This window comes from Carcharhinus amblyrhynchos, chromosome 9, assembly GCF_965287045.1.
Source record: "Carcharhinus amblyrhynchos chromosome 9, sCarAmb.v2.hapA, whole genome shotgun sequence".
NCBI classification, from domain to species: Eukaryota; Metazoa; Chordata; class Chondrichthyes; order Carcharhiniformes; family Carcharhinidae; genus Carcharhinus; species Carcharhinus amblyrhynchos.
Window position 1 is genome coordinate 30,267,275 of NC_137332.1, and position 13,796 is coordinate 30,281,070.

At 41.5% G+C, this 13,796-nt stretch overlaps 1 protein-coding gene across 2 annotated transcripts in view; it reads right to left on the minus strand.

The window, feature by feature from the left end:
* Window positions 1–644: 644 nt before the first annotated feature.
* Window positions 645–13,796, minus strand: part of slc6a9 (solute carrier family 6 member 9) — a 236,032-nt gene continuing 222,880 nt past the window's right edge. For both annotated transcript variants that reach the window (XM_080195388.1, XM_080195389.1), the window contains exons 14-15: window positions 10,778–10,948; window positions 645–8,268 (exon numbers count right to left, since the gene is read on the minus strand). In XM_080195388.1, coding sequence (XP_080051514.1) covers window positions 8,035–8,268; window positions 10,778–10,948 — 405 coding nt within the window. In that variant the 3' untranslated portion in view covers window positions 645–8,034. The remainder of the gene's footprint in view (window positions 8,269–10,777; window positions 10,949–13,796) is intronic.

Sequence of the window (13,796 nt, forward strand, 5' to 3'; positions counted from 1 at the left end):
ACTGTTCATTCACTGGCAGCACGATGGGACAGTGGTTAGCATAGCTGCCTCACAACGCCAGCGACCTGGGTTCAATTTCGGCCTCTGGTGATTGTCTGTGTGGAGTTTGCACGTTCTCCCCGTGTCTGCATGGGTTTCCCCCAGGTGCTCCAGTTTCCTCCCACAGTGCAGAAATGTGTGGGTTAGATGAATCAGCCATGCTAAATTGCCCTTTAGTGTCCCAAGATGTGTCGGCTAGAGGGATTAGTGGGATAAATGCGTAGATCTATGGCAGGGGAGTAGGCTTGGGTGGAATGCTCTGTCGGAGTGTTTGTGGAGACCTGATGGGCAATGGCCTCTCTGCATTGTATGGATGGTATGTGATATTGCCTCTCTGAACAAGATCTCAGGCCAAAAAATGGGCAGGTTGTTTTGCTGCCATCAACACTCAAGAACTAACATTGGTTCTTTTGCAATTTTGTTGTCTTTAATGACATACAAACACACTTTTTGTTTTAAGTAATGTCTTTCTTTCCAGATTTTACATGCCACACTTCTTGGGAAGTAAAGCAGCTGGCTCCCTGATTATTCTGGTGACACAACACAAGAATAAGCACAATGTAATTTGGTCATCAAAGAAAAAAACAAACAGGTAAAAAAAACACTGCTGGTTAATTAATTTTTTAATTCACATTTTTGACACATTATAAAATAAAATCTCTGGAATCTACAGGTTCCATTTTAAAGCTTTGCTGGGTTTCAGTTTGTCAATGAATAAAATTTACAGCAGATTTGTTGTTGTAACGAATACTGTGCTCATAAGCTGTCCTGTGATAAATCCTCTCCCCGCTACAGCAGACCTCCACTACCAGTTGTAGTGGATGTAGGGTCTGTTGCATAAAAACAGCCACACGGCCACTGGGAGGTGGCAAAATCAAGCAGCAACTATGTTTTGCTCTTTTTTGTTCTCACTTGCCAATTCAGATGGAGCGTATTAAATCAGGGAATGCAAATTTTGATACACTGTTGGTCTCAAAACAGAATCAAGTTAAGCATAGTATGGGTTAATCTTCCACGTCTTCGCTAAAACACAAGCTTGGGGAAAATCATTCAAGTTTCTATTTCAGCTAGCCACCGAGTGAGATTTGATGCAGGATTATATCAAATTAGGAGTACGTGTGTATGGTAGGCTTCTGGCCATGAGGAGTAGGGTGGTTTTTAAGTTTTTAGAGGATTTTCATGGTAACTTCATTGCAGTGTTGATGTAAGTCTACTATGACACTAATAAATAAACTTAAAAACTTAAAACTTAAGGATGAGGTCAGCCCATGTTCATCTCACATGGACATCAGGTCATGCGGTATAATGTGGATAAATGTGAAGTTATCCACTTTGGTAGCAATAATAGGAAGACAGATTATTACTTGAATGGGTGTAACTTAAGAGAGGTGGATACTCAATGAGGCCTTGGTGTCCTCGTGCATCAATTGCTGAAAGTAAGCACACAGGTACAGCAGGCAGTAAAGAAGGCAAATGGTATGCTGGCCTTCATAGCGAAAGGATTTAAGTATAGGGATAGGAATGTTTTGCTGCAATTGTGTTGGTGAGGCCACATCTGCAACATAGTGTGCAGTTTTGGTGTCCTTATCTGAGGAAGGATGTCCTTGCCATAGAATAAGTACAGAAAAAGATTACCAGGCTGATTCCTGGGATGGCAGGTCTATCATATGAGGAGAGACTAAATTGGTTAGGATTATATTCACTGGAGTTTAGAAGAGTGAGAGGGCATCTCAGAGAAACTTATAAAATTCTAACAGGGTTCGACAGGGTAGATTCAGAAAGAATGTTCCCAATGTTGGGGGAGTCTAGAACTAGGGGTCATAGTTTGAGGATAAGGGTTAAACCTTTCCGAACTGAGGTGAGGAGAAATGTCTTCACCCAGAGGGTGGTGAATGTGTGGAATGCACTACCACAGAATGTAGTTGAGGCCAAAATGTTGTCCGATTTCAAGAAGAAATTAGATATAACTCTTGGGGCAAAAAGGACTAGGCAGATGGGGGGAAGGGGGCTTCAGATATTGAATTTGATGATCAGCCATGATCAAAATGAATGGCGGAGCAGGCTTGAAAAGACAAATGGTCTACTCCTACTTCTAATTTCTTTTCCTGGGCTGGCCCAGGGCTAAGGTAAAAGATTAAAATCAAGTCACCAAGCCTAGCAACTCAATGATAGTGAAAGAGATTGGTTCTCTCTGCCATCTCCGGTGCTTAAAATATGTAACTTCATTACACTTTCCTAACATGTCCAAATCTTTCAGTCAGTTGTGCATACTGGGTGGGATTCTGTGGACTTTTCTGTGGTGGGACCTACTGTGAGTGAGAATGGAGAATTTGGCCATCCGGCCAAAACTGCATTCACTTTCACTGGCACTGGAAAATTCCAGATACAAACAAGGGCGGGAGATTTTGGCCACTGTTTTCTTTCATTCATTTGCGAGACATGGACGTCACTAGCTGGCCAGAATTTATTGCTCATCCCTGGTTCCCTGAGGGCATTTGAGAATCAACCACATTGCCGTGGCTCTGGTGTCACAGTGGGCCAGACCGAGTAAGGATGGCAGATTTCTTCCCTGAAGGACATTAGCGAATCAGAATTCTGACAATCGACAATGGCTTCACAGTCATCAATAGATTCTTGATTCCAGATATTTGTATTAAAGTCAAATTCTATCACCTGCTGTGGCAGGATTCGAACCCAGGTCCCCAGAACATTGACTGAGTTTCTGGATTAATAGTCTAGCGATAATACTACAAGGCCATCGCCTCCCTTGAACCTGACACTTCCCCCTGCAGTAATCTCTGAGTCATTCTTTTGAGCAACTAGCTATGGGGAGATGAGAACTAGCCAAGTGCATTTTATCGCGATTGTTCAACTTATTAAAATTCACCATCCAATTTGAAACTTAATTCAGCAACAACTGGGTCCCAGAAATAGAGTGGAAAGGAAGTTTGTTCCAACTGATTATTTGTAATAAGAAGTATTGTTACAAGGTGGTTGTAATGAGAGGCATTGTTACAAGGTAGTTACAGTGAGAGATATTGTTAGAAGGTGGTGTGACTAGTGGAAATCCCACTGATTATAAATCATTTTCACTCAGTTTGTGATTTCATCGCAGTGATAAGTAGTTTAAGAGCCTGAATGTGATTATATTAAATGCCACAAAAAGCAAAACAGAGTCATGAACCACGAACAACAGAACCAAAATCAGATCTGATATTGAAATGTGAGCATTTTACAGGAATCAATAATGTCTGGTTTATGCAACTGACCCCTGAATGAAAGAGATTTACACAAGTAAGTAGCTTCTTTAATATATATTTCTCTCTTCTCCTAAACACTGAAAGAATCAAGTAAACTGTTCATAGAAGACTACAGATTACAGTCACTTGAAACAATATACACTATCAAGAAAATACTGTGTACACAATCATTTGAGCTATTGGCACATTGGAAAGGAAAAACTTCCTTTGTTTTCCAGCACATACATCTAAACAGGAAAGCAAGGCGGTGCTCAAACTGAAATCACACATTAAATACAGCATGAGTGTTTTATATAGATCAAAGTCAGAGGTAGGAAGGAAGCACGGGTTACAAAGGTCTCTTCCATTAACCTTTACTGAGTGAATGCACAAAGGTGCTATTCAGAAAAGGTGAGAGGAATGGACAATTGCGAGGTGCGATGGAACACTTGATAGATTACAAATCTACATATTTACAGCTATAAATAGGTAGAAAGTTGAAAGGATTGATAATTGTGAAAGATAGAGGAAGTGCATGCACAGAAAACAAATGGAACAGAGAGGAATGAGAACATTAACGTGAACCAGGAACACGGTTCAATCCAGATCATTGCTTCAACTATAAAGGTGTATGCTTGAGTGCGTTCACTGAAGATTGAACGTCATTATCGAACCATCCCCACCCACCTCTCACCAAATCAAGACATATCAATTAGCGTGTAACGTGGATATGTTATGATACCCGTGACCCTTTAATCTGTTCTGCTGTGGGCCAGGAAAGGGGTCATGTGGCGTTGCTGCAATGTTTTCTAGGTTTGAACAGTCCAAGGTCTGTAGCAGTGCAAACATCATCTCGGGAGAGATGTCACACTGGATGTATGTGCAACATTTCAAACGTTATGTAATAAGCGGAGACATGAAGCTAAATTTTCCATTCAGTGTTATTTTAGTGCAAGTGGTAATCCAGTAAGACTCATTTATTTAATTTTACAAGATTTAACTGCCGGCATTAAAATAACACAGATTGGAAAATCTAAACTCTGGTGTCTATGAATGGAGCAGCACTGGCCCTGGTGAAAGACATGTTTACTGGCTTGGTTGGCAATTACTTTCACTGCTGCAGAAATGAAGCAAACTGGTAACTGATGTATATGTCAAATTTTATTGAGCTGTTTAAGTATTCCCTTGTCAAACCAAATTCTTACCAGTCAACTCTTGCTGAACTAATTCTAATCATCCCACACATTGTGCTTCGTTACCCGACAAACAGATTTCTTTAAGCAATGGTTTGCCATTGAATGTTAATACTAATGAATTAATAATATATCAACTTTATAATAGCTTAGTCACTGGGTCAGGAAGTGCAGACTTTAACCATCTTCAGCTAGCTTCCTTACATTGATAAAAAGTGCGATTAAGGGAACTGTGCAGAACATACTTCTCCCTATTGTTTGATAATGAAAGTCAGCGAATTGCGGGCTACGGTTTTCTCAATATGAGTTAATGGCCAGTATATGTATCTCAGGTGTACAATAGAACACATATTGATTTTTTTTGGTTGTAATTTGTAAACTATTCCCTCTTGGGTTATAAACATGATTGAAGATGTTGTATGGCCTGGAGGCATGACAGTTGTGTTAAGTTGGCTTGACGGGTGAGAGTCTAATTGGACACTCTTCTTTCTGGTCTCTTCTAGATCAAAAACAAATGGCTTGCATATATATGTATATAGCACCTTTCTTAGCCTCAGGACGTCCCAAAGTGCCTTTCAGCCAACAATATACTTTTAAAGTATAATGATGACCAGAACATTGGATTGAACTCCCTGCCCTTTTCCAAAATAGTGCCATGGGATCTTTTACGTCCACCTGAGGGAGACGGGCCTTAGTTTAACGTCTTTTCCAAAAGACGGCACCTTCAATACGGCAGCACCTCTTCAGTACTACAATGGAGAATCAGCTTAGATTTTGTGTTCAAGTCTCTGGAGCAGGATCTGGGCCAATTATCTCTGACTCTGAGGCTAACATTACCCTCAACTGCAGTCAATATACGCACGTTGTTGATTTATAAAGGCTGATAAGTCAACTGCCCGGCCTAGATTAAACCCCATATTGAAAAGTATAAAAGAACAAATTTTGATGATGTGAGTGGCTTTAGGACAGAATGGAAAAGGGAAAGGTATAGAAAGGAGAACAAGGAAAGAGGCAATTTAATCTGCAGCTTCATAATGGCAATATCTACTCCGTTATATTACATATTTCCATGTAATCAAAATTTCACATTATCAAGCAAACGCAATGGAATCTACATAAATGTGTATCACAGCCAGGCACAGAATCCCATCATGTCCATTCCCATCATGCAAGCATTCCGATATAAACATAATCTGTTCCAGAAATTGAATCCTAAGGAACATTCTCATTTCTTTCCAATAAATGGAAATTCCCAATCCGATCAAAATTTGGATCCAAGCACGTCATCTCTTGGCATAAACCCATCTGGATTTGTTAGGTTAGGACTGGAATGCACACTGTACAATTTAAGCACTTAACACATAATCTGACACATCAATGCAACTGTACATGGGTTTTAAGAAGCCACCTTTGGCTCTAAGTATTAAGGTGACCCTTTTTTTGTTACAAGTTGGTTTGTGGGAAAATACAGGTTTCAAAGCAGCAAAGGATATATCATCTGCTTGTGCTGTTCAATCTCTCCTTACTCAAAGCTCTGCTGGTTTATGAACATCTCCCTTTTTGTCCGCATTATTTTAAAATATAGGGTGCATGTTTTAATTCTTGCCTAAACTGGATGCAGAGTTGGCAACGAGCCTATTAAAATGGCAATTGGGGCCCTACCACAGGCAGAGGAATTCACGTACCATCTCCTGGGCTGACATACTGATTTAAAGGTCTTCCTGAAAACTGAATCAGACACATCTCATGTGTCAAAAGGGGTATCCATGGTGCCATCTAATCATCAATAGATGAGTGGGCTCCCATTGTTTTCAAACAATATTTTTCACTCTCACAGCAATTGCTCGTCTGCAAGTGTGCCAATGCAGCAGGTTGGTAAAAGTTACATTTCTAATTTTCCCAACTCCTCCCCCTCTTCAGCGCTGTATAAAAGACCCAGTGCGACAGGTCCTCTTAGCACCTGTTCTAAAAAAGGTACTTAATAGAACCTTGGTTGAAAAATTGATTGGCACATTGCCATTTCTGAATGGTTGCATCAGGCACCTCTTTGTTCTAAGATTTTCTGTAATGTGACTGCTAATGTCCAATTGGCTTTTTCATCTTTCCAAAATAGATTTTGAAGAAAAAAGAATCAGACAACTCTGGAAAGGCAAATATGTCTTCTAACAGCTACTGCCACCCAGTAACCCACCTCCAGAATCCCACTGCCCTTCCTACATGATATGTGCTATGGGCTAGAAGCACTGTCTAAATAATGACATTAACTGGCTTTCTATAGTGTCAGCTTGCAGCTCCGCAGATATGGCCAGTGTCTAATGTGCCAAGAACACATTATCAGTCCCTGTCACCTTGTTGCATCAATGCAGCACTGCCTCCTCCTTAAAATCCATGCAAAACTTTGATAGCAACTGTTCTGTGTTGGTTAATCTCCACACAAACAGTACATATCAAGTAAACGCTAGGGCAAGGTATGTCACAGGTTGTACCAATAGGTTTGGAAAAAAATTAACATTTGAGATATCAGTAATATTATCAAATAATCCTAACTATTCATGCATTTCTGATACTGTGTTGGACATGCACACTGTATCGTTGGTTTACTCGTATTGACTCTCTTCTACAGTGGTACTGATAATGTACAGCACATCTGAGTGTGGTATTGATGGACAAGGCGCCATTACAAACAAGAAAAGTTATTTCAGTGACAGGCCAATTTCTAGTGGATAAATAAAGGCATTCAATTGTCTGTTGTCTCCAATAGCTGCAGTTGTACAAATGGCTAAATAAAACTGACTTAAATATATGTAATGTACCTTTTTATCTGCGTCTTCTGTAAAAGCTACCATGGAAACTACTTAATAGTTGGGGGGGGGGGGCGAAATTGTTCTAGTTAACATATTTATATATCAAAACATTAGAAATGCAGCCAAAAAGGTACAAAGCCATCAAATACAGTGATCAGAGTAATTTGTATCTCCAAGGTAGTTTGGCTTGGTTGATCATTTTAAAATGTGCAATCACACATTTCCTATAAAATGGGCATTACCTTCAGCTTCTTTCGCTAATCATCCTTTCATCTTTTTTGTTACTTAATAACTATCGTGATATTAAACTTGATGTTGATAAAACACAGTGCTATAGCGTAGAGTCGATAGGCACAAACAGATGTTCAAAAGAAATCAAACAGTCAGAGGACTAAAACTATGTTGTGACTGGGAAAATTTTTGATCACCTATCAGTTGTACTAATGTACAAATAGTATGTATACAAAGTACTGCATTCCACAAAATGACAACAAAAATAACTGATTTCTGAAAAAAAATCAGGTTTAAATATTAAGTTATGAGATTCTATTGATATCTATAAAAAAAATGAAAAGAAGAAAGAAAACACACATACCTGAAAAAATCAATTAAGTTGTGTTGACTACTTGTCAAATTCCATAGATCAGATAAGAAATTAAAGGGAAAGAACCTTTCTTCACAAGTAAAGGTTCTACTTCCCAACCAACCCTCACCCCATAAACCCAATTAAGTGTCTTCTTTGATTTAAAAGGACTTTGACTACACCTTAGGCTCCTGTGTTCTGGCAGAACTGTTGCTGCCCTGTATGGTGAGGTTATGTTCTATATTTTCTGTTGGTAGTTGCTCCTTTTCTCGCTCCTTATCTGGATTCAGTTGCTGAATTTCAAGATTGAACTCGTAGGACGGGCTGCCCACCGTTGCGTACCGGTTGGTACGGTGCTCTAATAAAGTCGGTCCCCAGTCCTTGCTCGGTTTATTTGCATTCTTCACACGCTGGCAAGGCAAGAGAGAGACTCGGTCAGGCTGAACCTGGTTACTGGGCTACGTCAGGTGATGTTAGAAAAGAGAAATTCCCACCATTGTATGAAGGACTTACCAAATGAGCTTGAACACAACTACTATTTAATATTCAAGACTACTCATCCTAATCTGAATCTCTCAATTCATCTGGAAGGAAACCTATTTCAAAGTGGATATTCAGAACTGGCGTTGACTCATTTGGAGTGATCATGAGCAACTCTAGCTGCTATCATGATAGGCCAATATTTGCTGTGGTTAGCTAAAAATATGTGTAAATTATAAACACCCAAGTAAGAAGTCTTTCTAAAGCAATTTAAAAACTGGATTTAAAATAAAAAGCTTGGCTTATTGTGCCATTGTTGGCAAGTCATAGAAATTCTGATTATAAAGCTAGACTTTACATAGGGAGATTGGGGACGGGGGAGGGTGGGGTGGTTACCCTTTGCCTCTCCCCCCTTTCCCCCAACCGTGCAAATGTGAGGCTTGAGGTCCAATGCCACCTGGCTGAGTTACCCTGGTTCAAATTAGGACTTGTGCCCCCATCGGGGAGGAATTCCCACCTCCAAAATCTACTGGCCAATCAAACAGCCAGCAACTCTGCAATCCTAGCAGATGGGATCTTTAACGTCTGCGTAAAGAGATTAACATGGCCTCAGTTAAATGTCTCAAAAAAGACACCACCTCTTGATGAGGGTACAGAAAAGATTTACCAGAATGTTGCCTGGTATGGAGGGCATTAGCTATGAGGACAGGTTGGAGAAACTTGGTTTGTTCTCACTGGAACAGAGGAGGTTGAGGGGAGGCTTGATAGAAGTCTACAAGATTATGAGAGGCATGGACAGAGTGGATAGTCAGAAGCTTTTTCCCGGGGTGGAAGAGTCAATTACTAGGGAGCATAGGTTTAAGGTGCGAGGGGCAAGTTTTAAAAGTGATGTACGAGGCAGATTTTTTACACAGAGAGTGGTGGGTGCCTGGAACTTGTTGCCAGGGGAGGTAGTGGAAGAGGATACGGTAGTGACTTTTAAGGGGCGTCTTGACAAGTACATGAATGAGATGGGATTAGAGGGATATGGTCCCCAGAAGCGTAATGGGTTTTAGTTAAGTCGGGCAGCTTGGTCAGTGCAGGCTTGGAGGGCCAAAGGCTCTGTTCTTATGCTGTAATTTTCTTTGTTCTTTGTCCTCTGATCATGCAACACTCCCCTGATACTGCACTAGAGTGTCAGCCTAATTTATTTGTGTTCAAGTGTTGGAGCAGGACTTGAATCCACAGGTTTCTGACTCCAGAGGTGAGAGTGCGACCAGCTGAGTCATGACTGCCGCCTGCAATTGCTGAAACAGAAGGGAATATTTGAAGCAATGGGGAAAGTGGAATGTAGGATCACACAGCTAATCTCCAGCATCACAGAATTGAGTTATAAGATGTGACTGAGAAACCAAAGTTTTCTCATTTGGGAAGGACACAACATTTATAGAAACTGTGAAAGATATTAAGTGGTATGGATAAAGTTTGTCCGAGCTTTGCTTCGAAGAATGGCAGAATCCGAGAACAAGGCTGCTGAAAGGAATGTTTAGAGTATAAAAGGAAGAACATCTTCATGCAAAGGGCCATCAACATTTGGGACAGATAAACTGTCATTGCAACCTTTCACAGGACTCACTGGAACTCCTGAACTTCCTTTTGATCTGGAATCTGCAGGCCTTTAAGAGTGAAGCCTGGCTTCATCTAACCACAGTGTTATGATTTATTTTGACATCTCTCATTTAAACTAGCATGGCATCCTTCACACAGAGTTCTCAACAATAGAATGTACTCTTTCTGGTTGTATTACAGCTTTGTATGGTTGCTGCTCTGTCCAAGACCAAAAGAAACTACAAAAGGTCATGAACGAAACCCAATCCATCACTCAAACCAGCTTCCCATCCATTGACTCTGTCTGTACTTCCCACTGCCTTGGAAAAGCAGCCAGCATAATCAAGGACTCAATGCACCCTGGACATACTGGGCAGGATTTTATAGCCTCACTGGTCCCGAAACCATAAAATTCTGCCCCAGGTCAATGGACCTTTCTGTGGCCTGCCCCTCGCCCGCTCCGATTCCCATGGTGGGTGGGGCAGTAAAATTCCAGCCACACTCTTCCACCTTCTCCTGTTGAAAAAATGATACAAAAGTCTGAATTCATGTACCAACTGACTCAAGGATAGCTTCTTCTCTGCTGCCATCAGACTTTTGAATGGACCTACCTCATATTAAGTTGATCTTTCTCTATACCTTAGCTATGATTGTAACACCACATTCTGCACCCTCTCCTTTCCTTCCCTATGCACAGTATGCTTTGTCTGTACAGTGCGCAAGAAACAATATTTTTCATTGTATACTAATACATGTGACAATAATAAACCAAATCTAATGAATTTTTAAAAAATGATGTTACTTACTCTAGGTGCATGTAAGGCAATTAATTTGATACTTTAGTCCACTCACCTCCCAAAATGTGGAGCCTTCGGATACGCATATCTTCCAAATGGCATAAAGCGGGATACAGATTACTGAAGAGAGTGCCATCAAGATACCAAGAGTGATAGCCCAGGATGGGTAGACGTAGTCATTGTAACTAATGGGCTTATACTGGACCACAGTGAACACCAGAATGAACTGAAAAAATTAAATAAACATACAACTGAATTCACCCAAATCTAAAGGGTTAACAACCTTGAAACAAATAAATTCTATTTGAGAGCATGTTTCTCAGGGTGAGATTTTTTTTTTCTCATTCATTTAGATACGCTCAAATTATTCTTGGAGCACGCTATCCCTCCCAAGGCAATCTATTTTCTTCAGCGTGTAATGCCTGTCTGCTAATGAAAAGGTTATAGATTTTCAACAGTTACTCGAAAGCACTTGATAGTGTTCACCACATAAAAGGATATGTTTAGAAGCAACCTCTCCCATGGGCAAATCCTGAATCAGTTAACTGCAGTGGGTAATGGAAAGGAGAGTTCTTGATGAAAGAATTACCTAATCAGCCTTTTATTGGTACATGGAACTTGCTATTGGTAAGAATTGGCAATGCACAATCAGTAGGATGGAAGCAGTACAGGCTAGTATAGCACACTGTCATTTCTGCACATGGTGCTACAGAATGGTCACTCTCAGCGTGAGTTCCTGACCTGGCTGTGATGTGAGGGGAGATGGTTAACAGGCATCTCCTGAAAGAGGGAAAGGAAAGTGAGTCATCCAAGACCATTTCAGCCACCTCCCTAAGTGGTTCGTTATAAAATGACATAGGCAGAGGCTGGGAACAGTGCATGGGATCGGTGCAATGTAGTGCATCATTTAAACAGATAGAGACAAGGCCCGGATTCGCCCAGCCCGCTGTGCTGCATTCAGCTGGTCACGAGTTTCCCAAGTGTTTTTTTTAACACAATCTGCTCCGTGCTGGAAATCCAGGATGGCACCCTGGCACTGCCCAAGGGGCATACTGGCACTGCCAAGGTGGAAGGGCTACAGCCCACTGGGAAGGCAGGGCTTATTGGGAAGGTGGTCAGTGGGGGTTGCTCTGCCAGTCTACAAGCGGGATCGGTGGGAGAGGAGGGATGAAGACATTTAGGGCTGGCCATCAGGGTGGGGAAATTGGGGCTGGCCGGGGTGGCCCAGTAGGCCAACTGTAGGGGAGTTGGGGGGTCGGGAAGGCCAGTGATCACAGAGAGGCCAGCGAGCAGGTGGCTGACACTGGGGAGATGGTGGGTGCAGTGTGCATGCCTCCTTCGTGATAGATCGCCGCATGTGCAGTGGCCCACTCAGCACCATGCTGCCAGCCTCACGGGCAGGGATATGCCTTGCCCATCACTTACCAACATGGATCACACTAAGGCACTCTGCAATTCTCACAGTGTCAAAGATTCATTCTGGTAAGTACGCCCAAACAATGGGTGGGAAATACTCCTGTTTTCCTGCATGTTGGGCATTTAGTTTTGTTCTTGGAGAATTCCAGCCAAAGAATTATTAGTACCAGGCTGAGTAAAACTGAATTTCTCCTGTCAGCTTCCACACTTTAATCCCCCTTAAAAATTGTACTCTCAATTCCCAAAGAACAATAAGGACCTTATACAAACTTCAATGGGGGCATTAAACAGGTGGTAGTGGCTCAATTCAGCCCCCACATCACTGGTCATTGTTCAATTACTGTTCATGTCAGTATCATAGGCTGGATATACATAAACAGGTTAGATGCAGAGTATATTTCCAAGTATATCTCAACAATGTACCTCAACCACCTGCCTCAGAATAATAAATTTCTAACCCCACTGTATTATAACGGCATTTTTCAATTGATAAACCAATCATCCTTTTTGTAAATCAGGGTTAATCAGCATGGATTTAAAGGAAGGTTGTGTTTGACACATTTAGTCAAATTTTTTGAGGCAGTAACCAGGAGTGTTGATGAAGGTAATGTATTTGATATGGTCCACATGGTCTTTAGCAAGGCTTTTGATAAGGGCCCTCATGGCAGAATGGTCAAGAAAATAAGAGCCCATGGGATCCAATGCTAAGTGGCACATTGGATCCAAAACTGGCTGAAAGACAGGAAGCAGAGGATGAGGGTAGAAAGATGTTTCTGTGACTGGCAGGGTTCCGTGTCCACGATATACGGCTCTTGCTTTTTGTGGTGTGCATTAATGATTCGGACTGTGTAGTGGATATGATCAAGATGAGCCAAAAACTGGTAGGGTGGTTAATAGTGAGGAGGACATCATTATGGTCAGGTGGGCAGAACAGTGGCAAATTCAACCCAGAAAAGTGTGAGGGCTAACAAGGCAAAGGATTACACTATGAATGTTAGAACCCTGGAAAGTAGTGAAGATCAGAGGAGTGCATATCCATAGATCCTTGAAGGTGGCAGGGCAGCGAGTTAGTTAGTTAGCAGGTAGGTGGTTAACATAGGAACATAGGAATTAGGAGTCAGAGTAGACAATTCAGCCCTTTGAACCCACTCCGCCATCTATATGATCATGGCTGATCTTCATCTCATCCTAACTCCACTTCCCTGCTTTTTCCCCATAGCCCTTTATCCCACTTTTGATCAAATATTTATCTATCTCTTACTTGAATCCATTGATTGATTCTGCATCCATTGCATTCTGGGGCGGTGACTTCCATAGATTCACAACCCTCTGTAAGAAGTAGCTTCGCCTTATCTCTGTCTTGAACCCCCCCCCTCTAACTCTACAACTATGACCTTTTCTCCTAGACTGTTCTAGAAGGGGGAACATTTGTGTAACATTTACTTTATCAATTCTGTTGAGTATTTTACATACCTCAATCAAATCCCCCCTCATTCTTCTGTACCCCAGCGAGTACAAGCGCAAGCTACTCAATGCTACTCATGTGACAACCCTTTCAAACCTGGAATCAATCTAGTGAACTTCTTCTGATCCGCCTCCAGTGCCACCACATCCTTCCTCAAAAAAGATGACCAAAACTGAACACAATATTCCAAGTG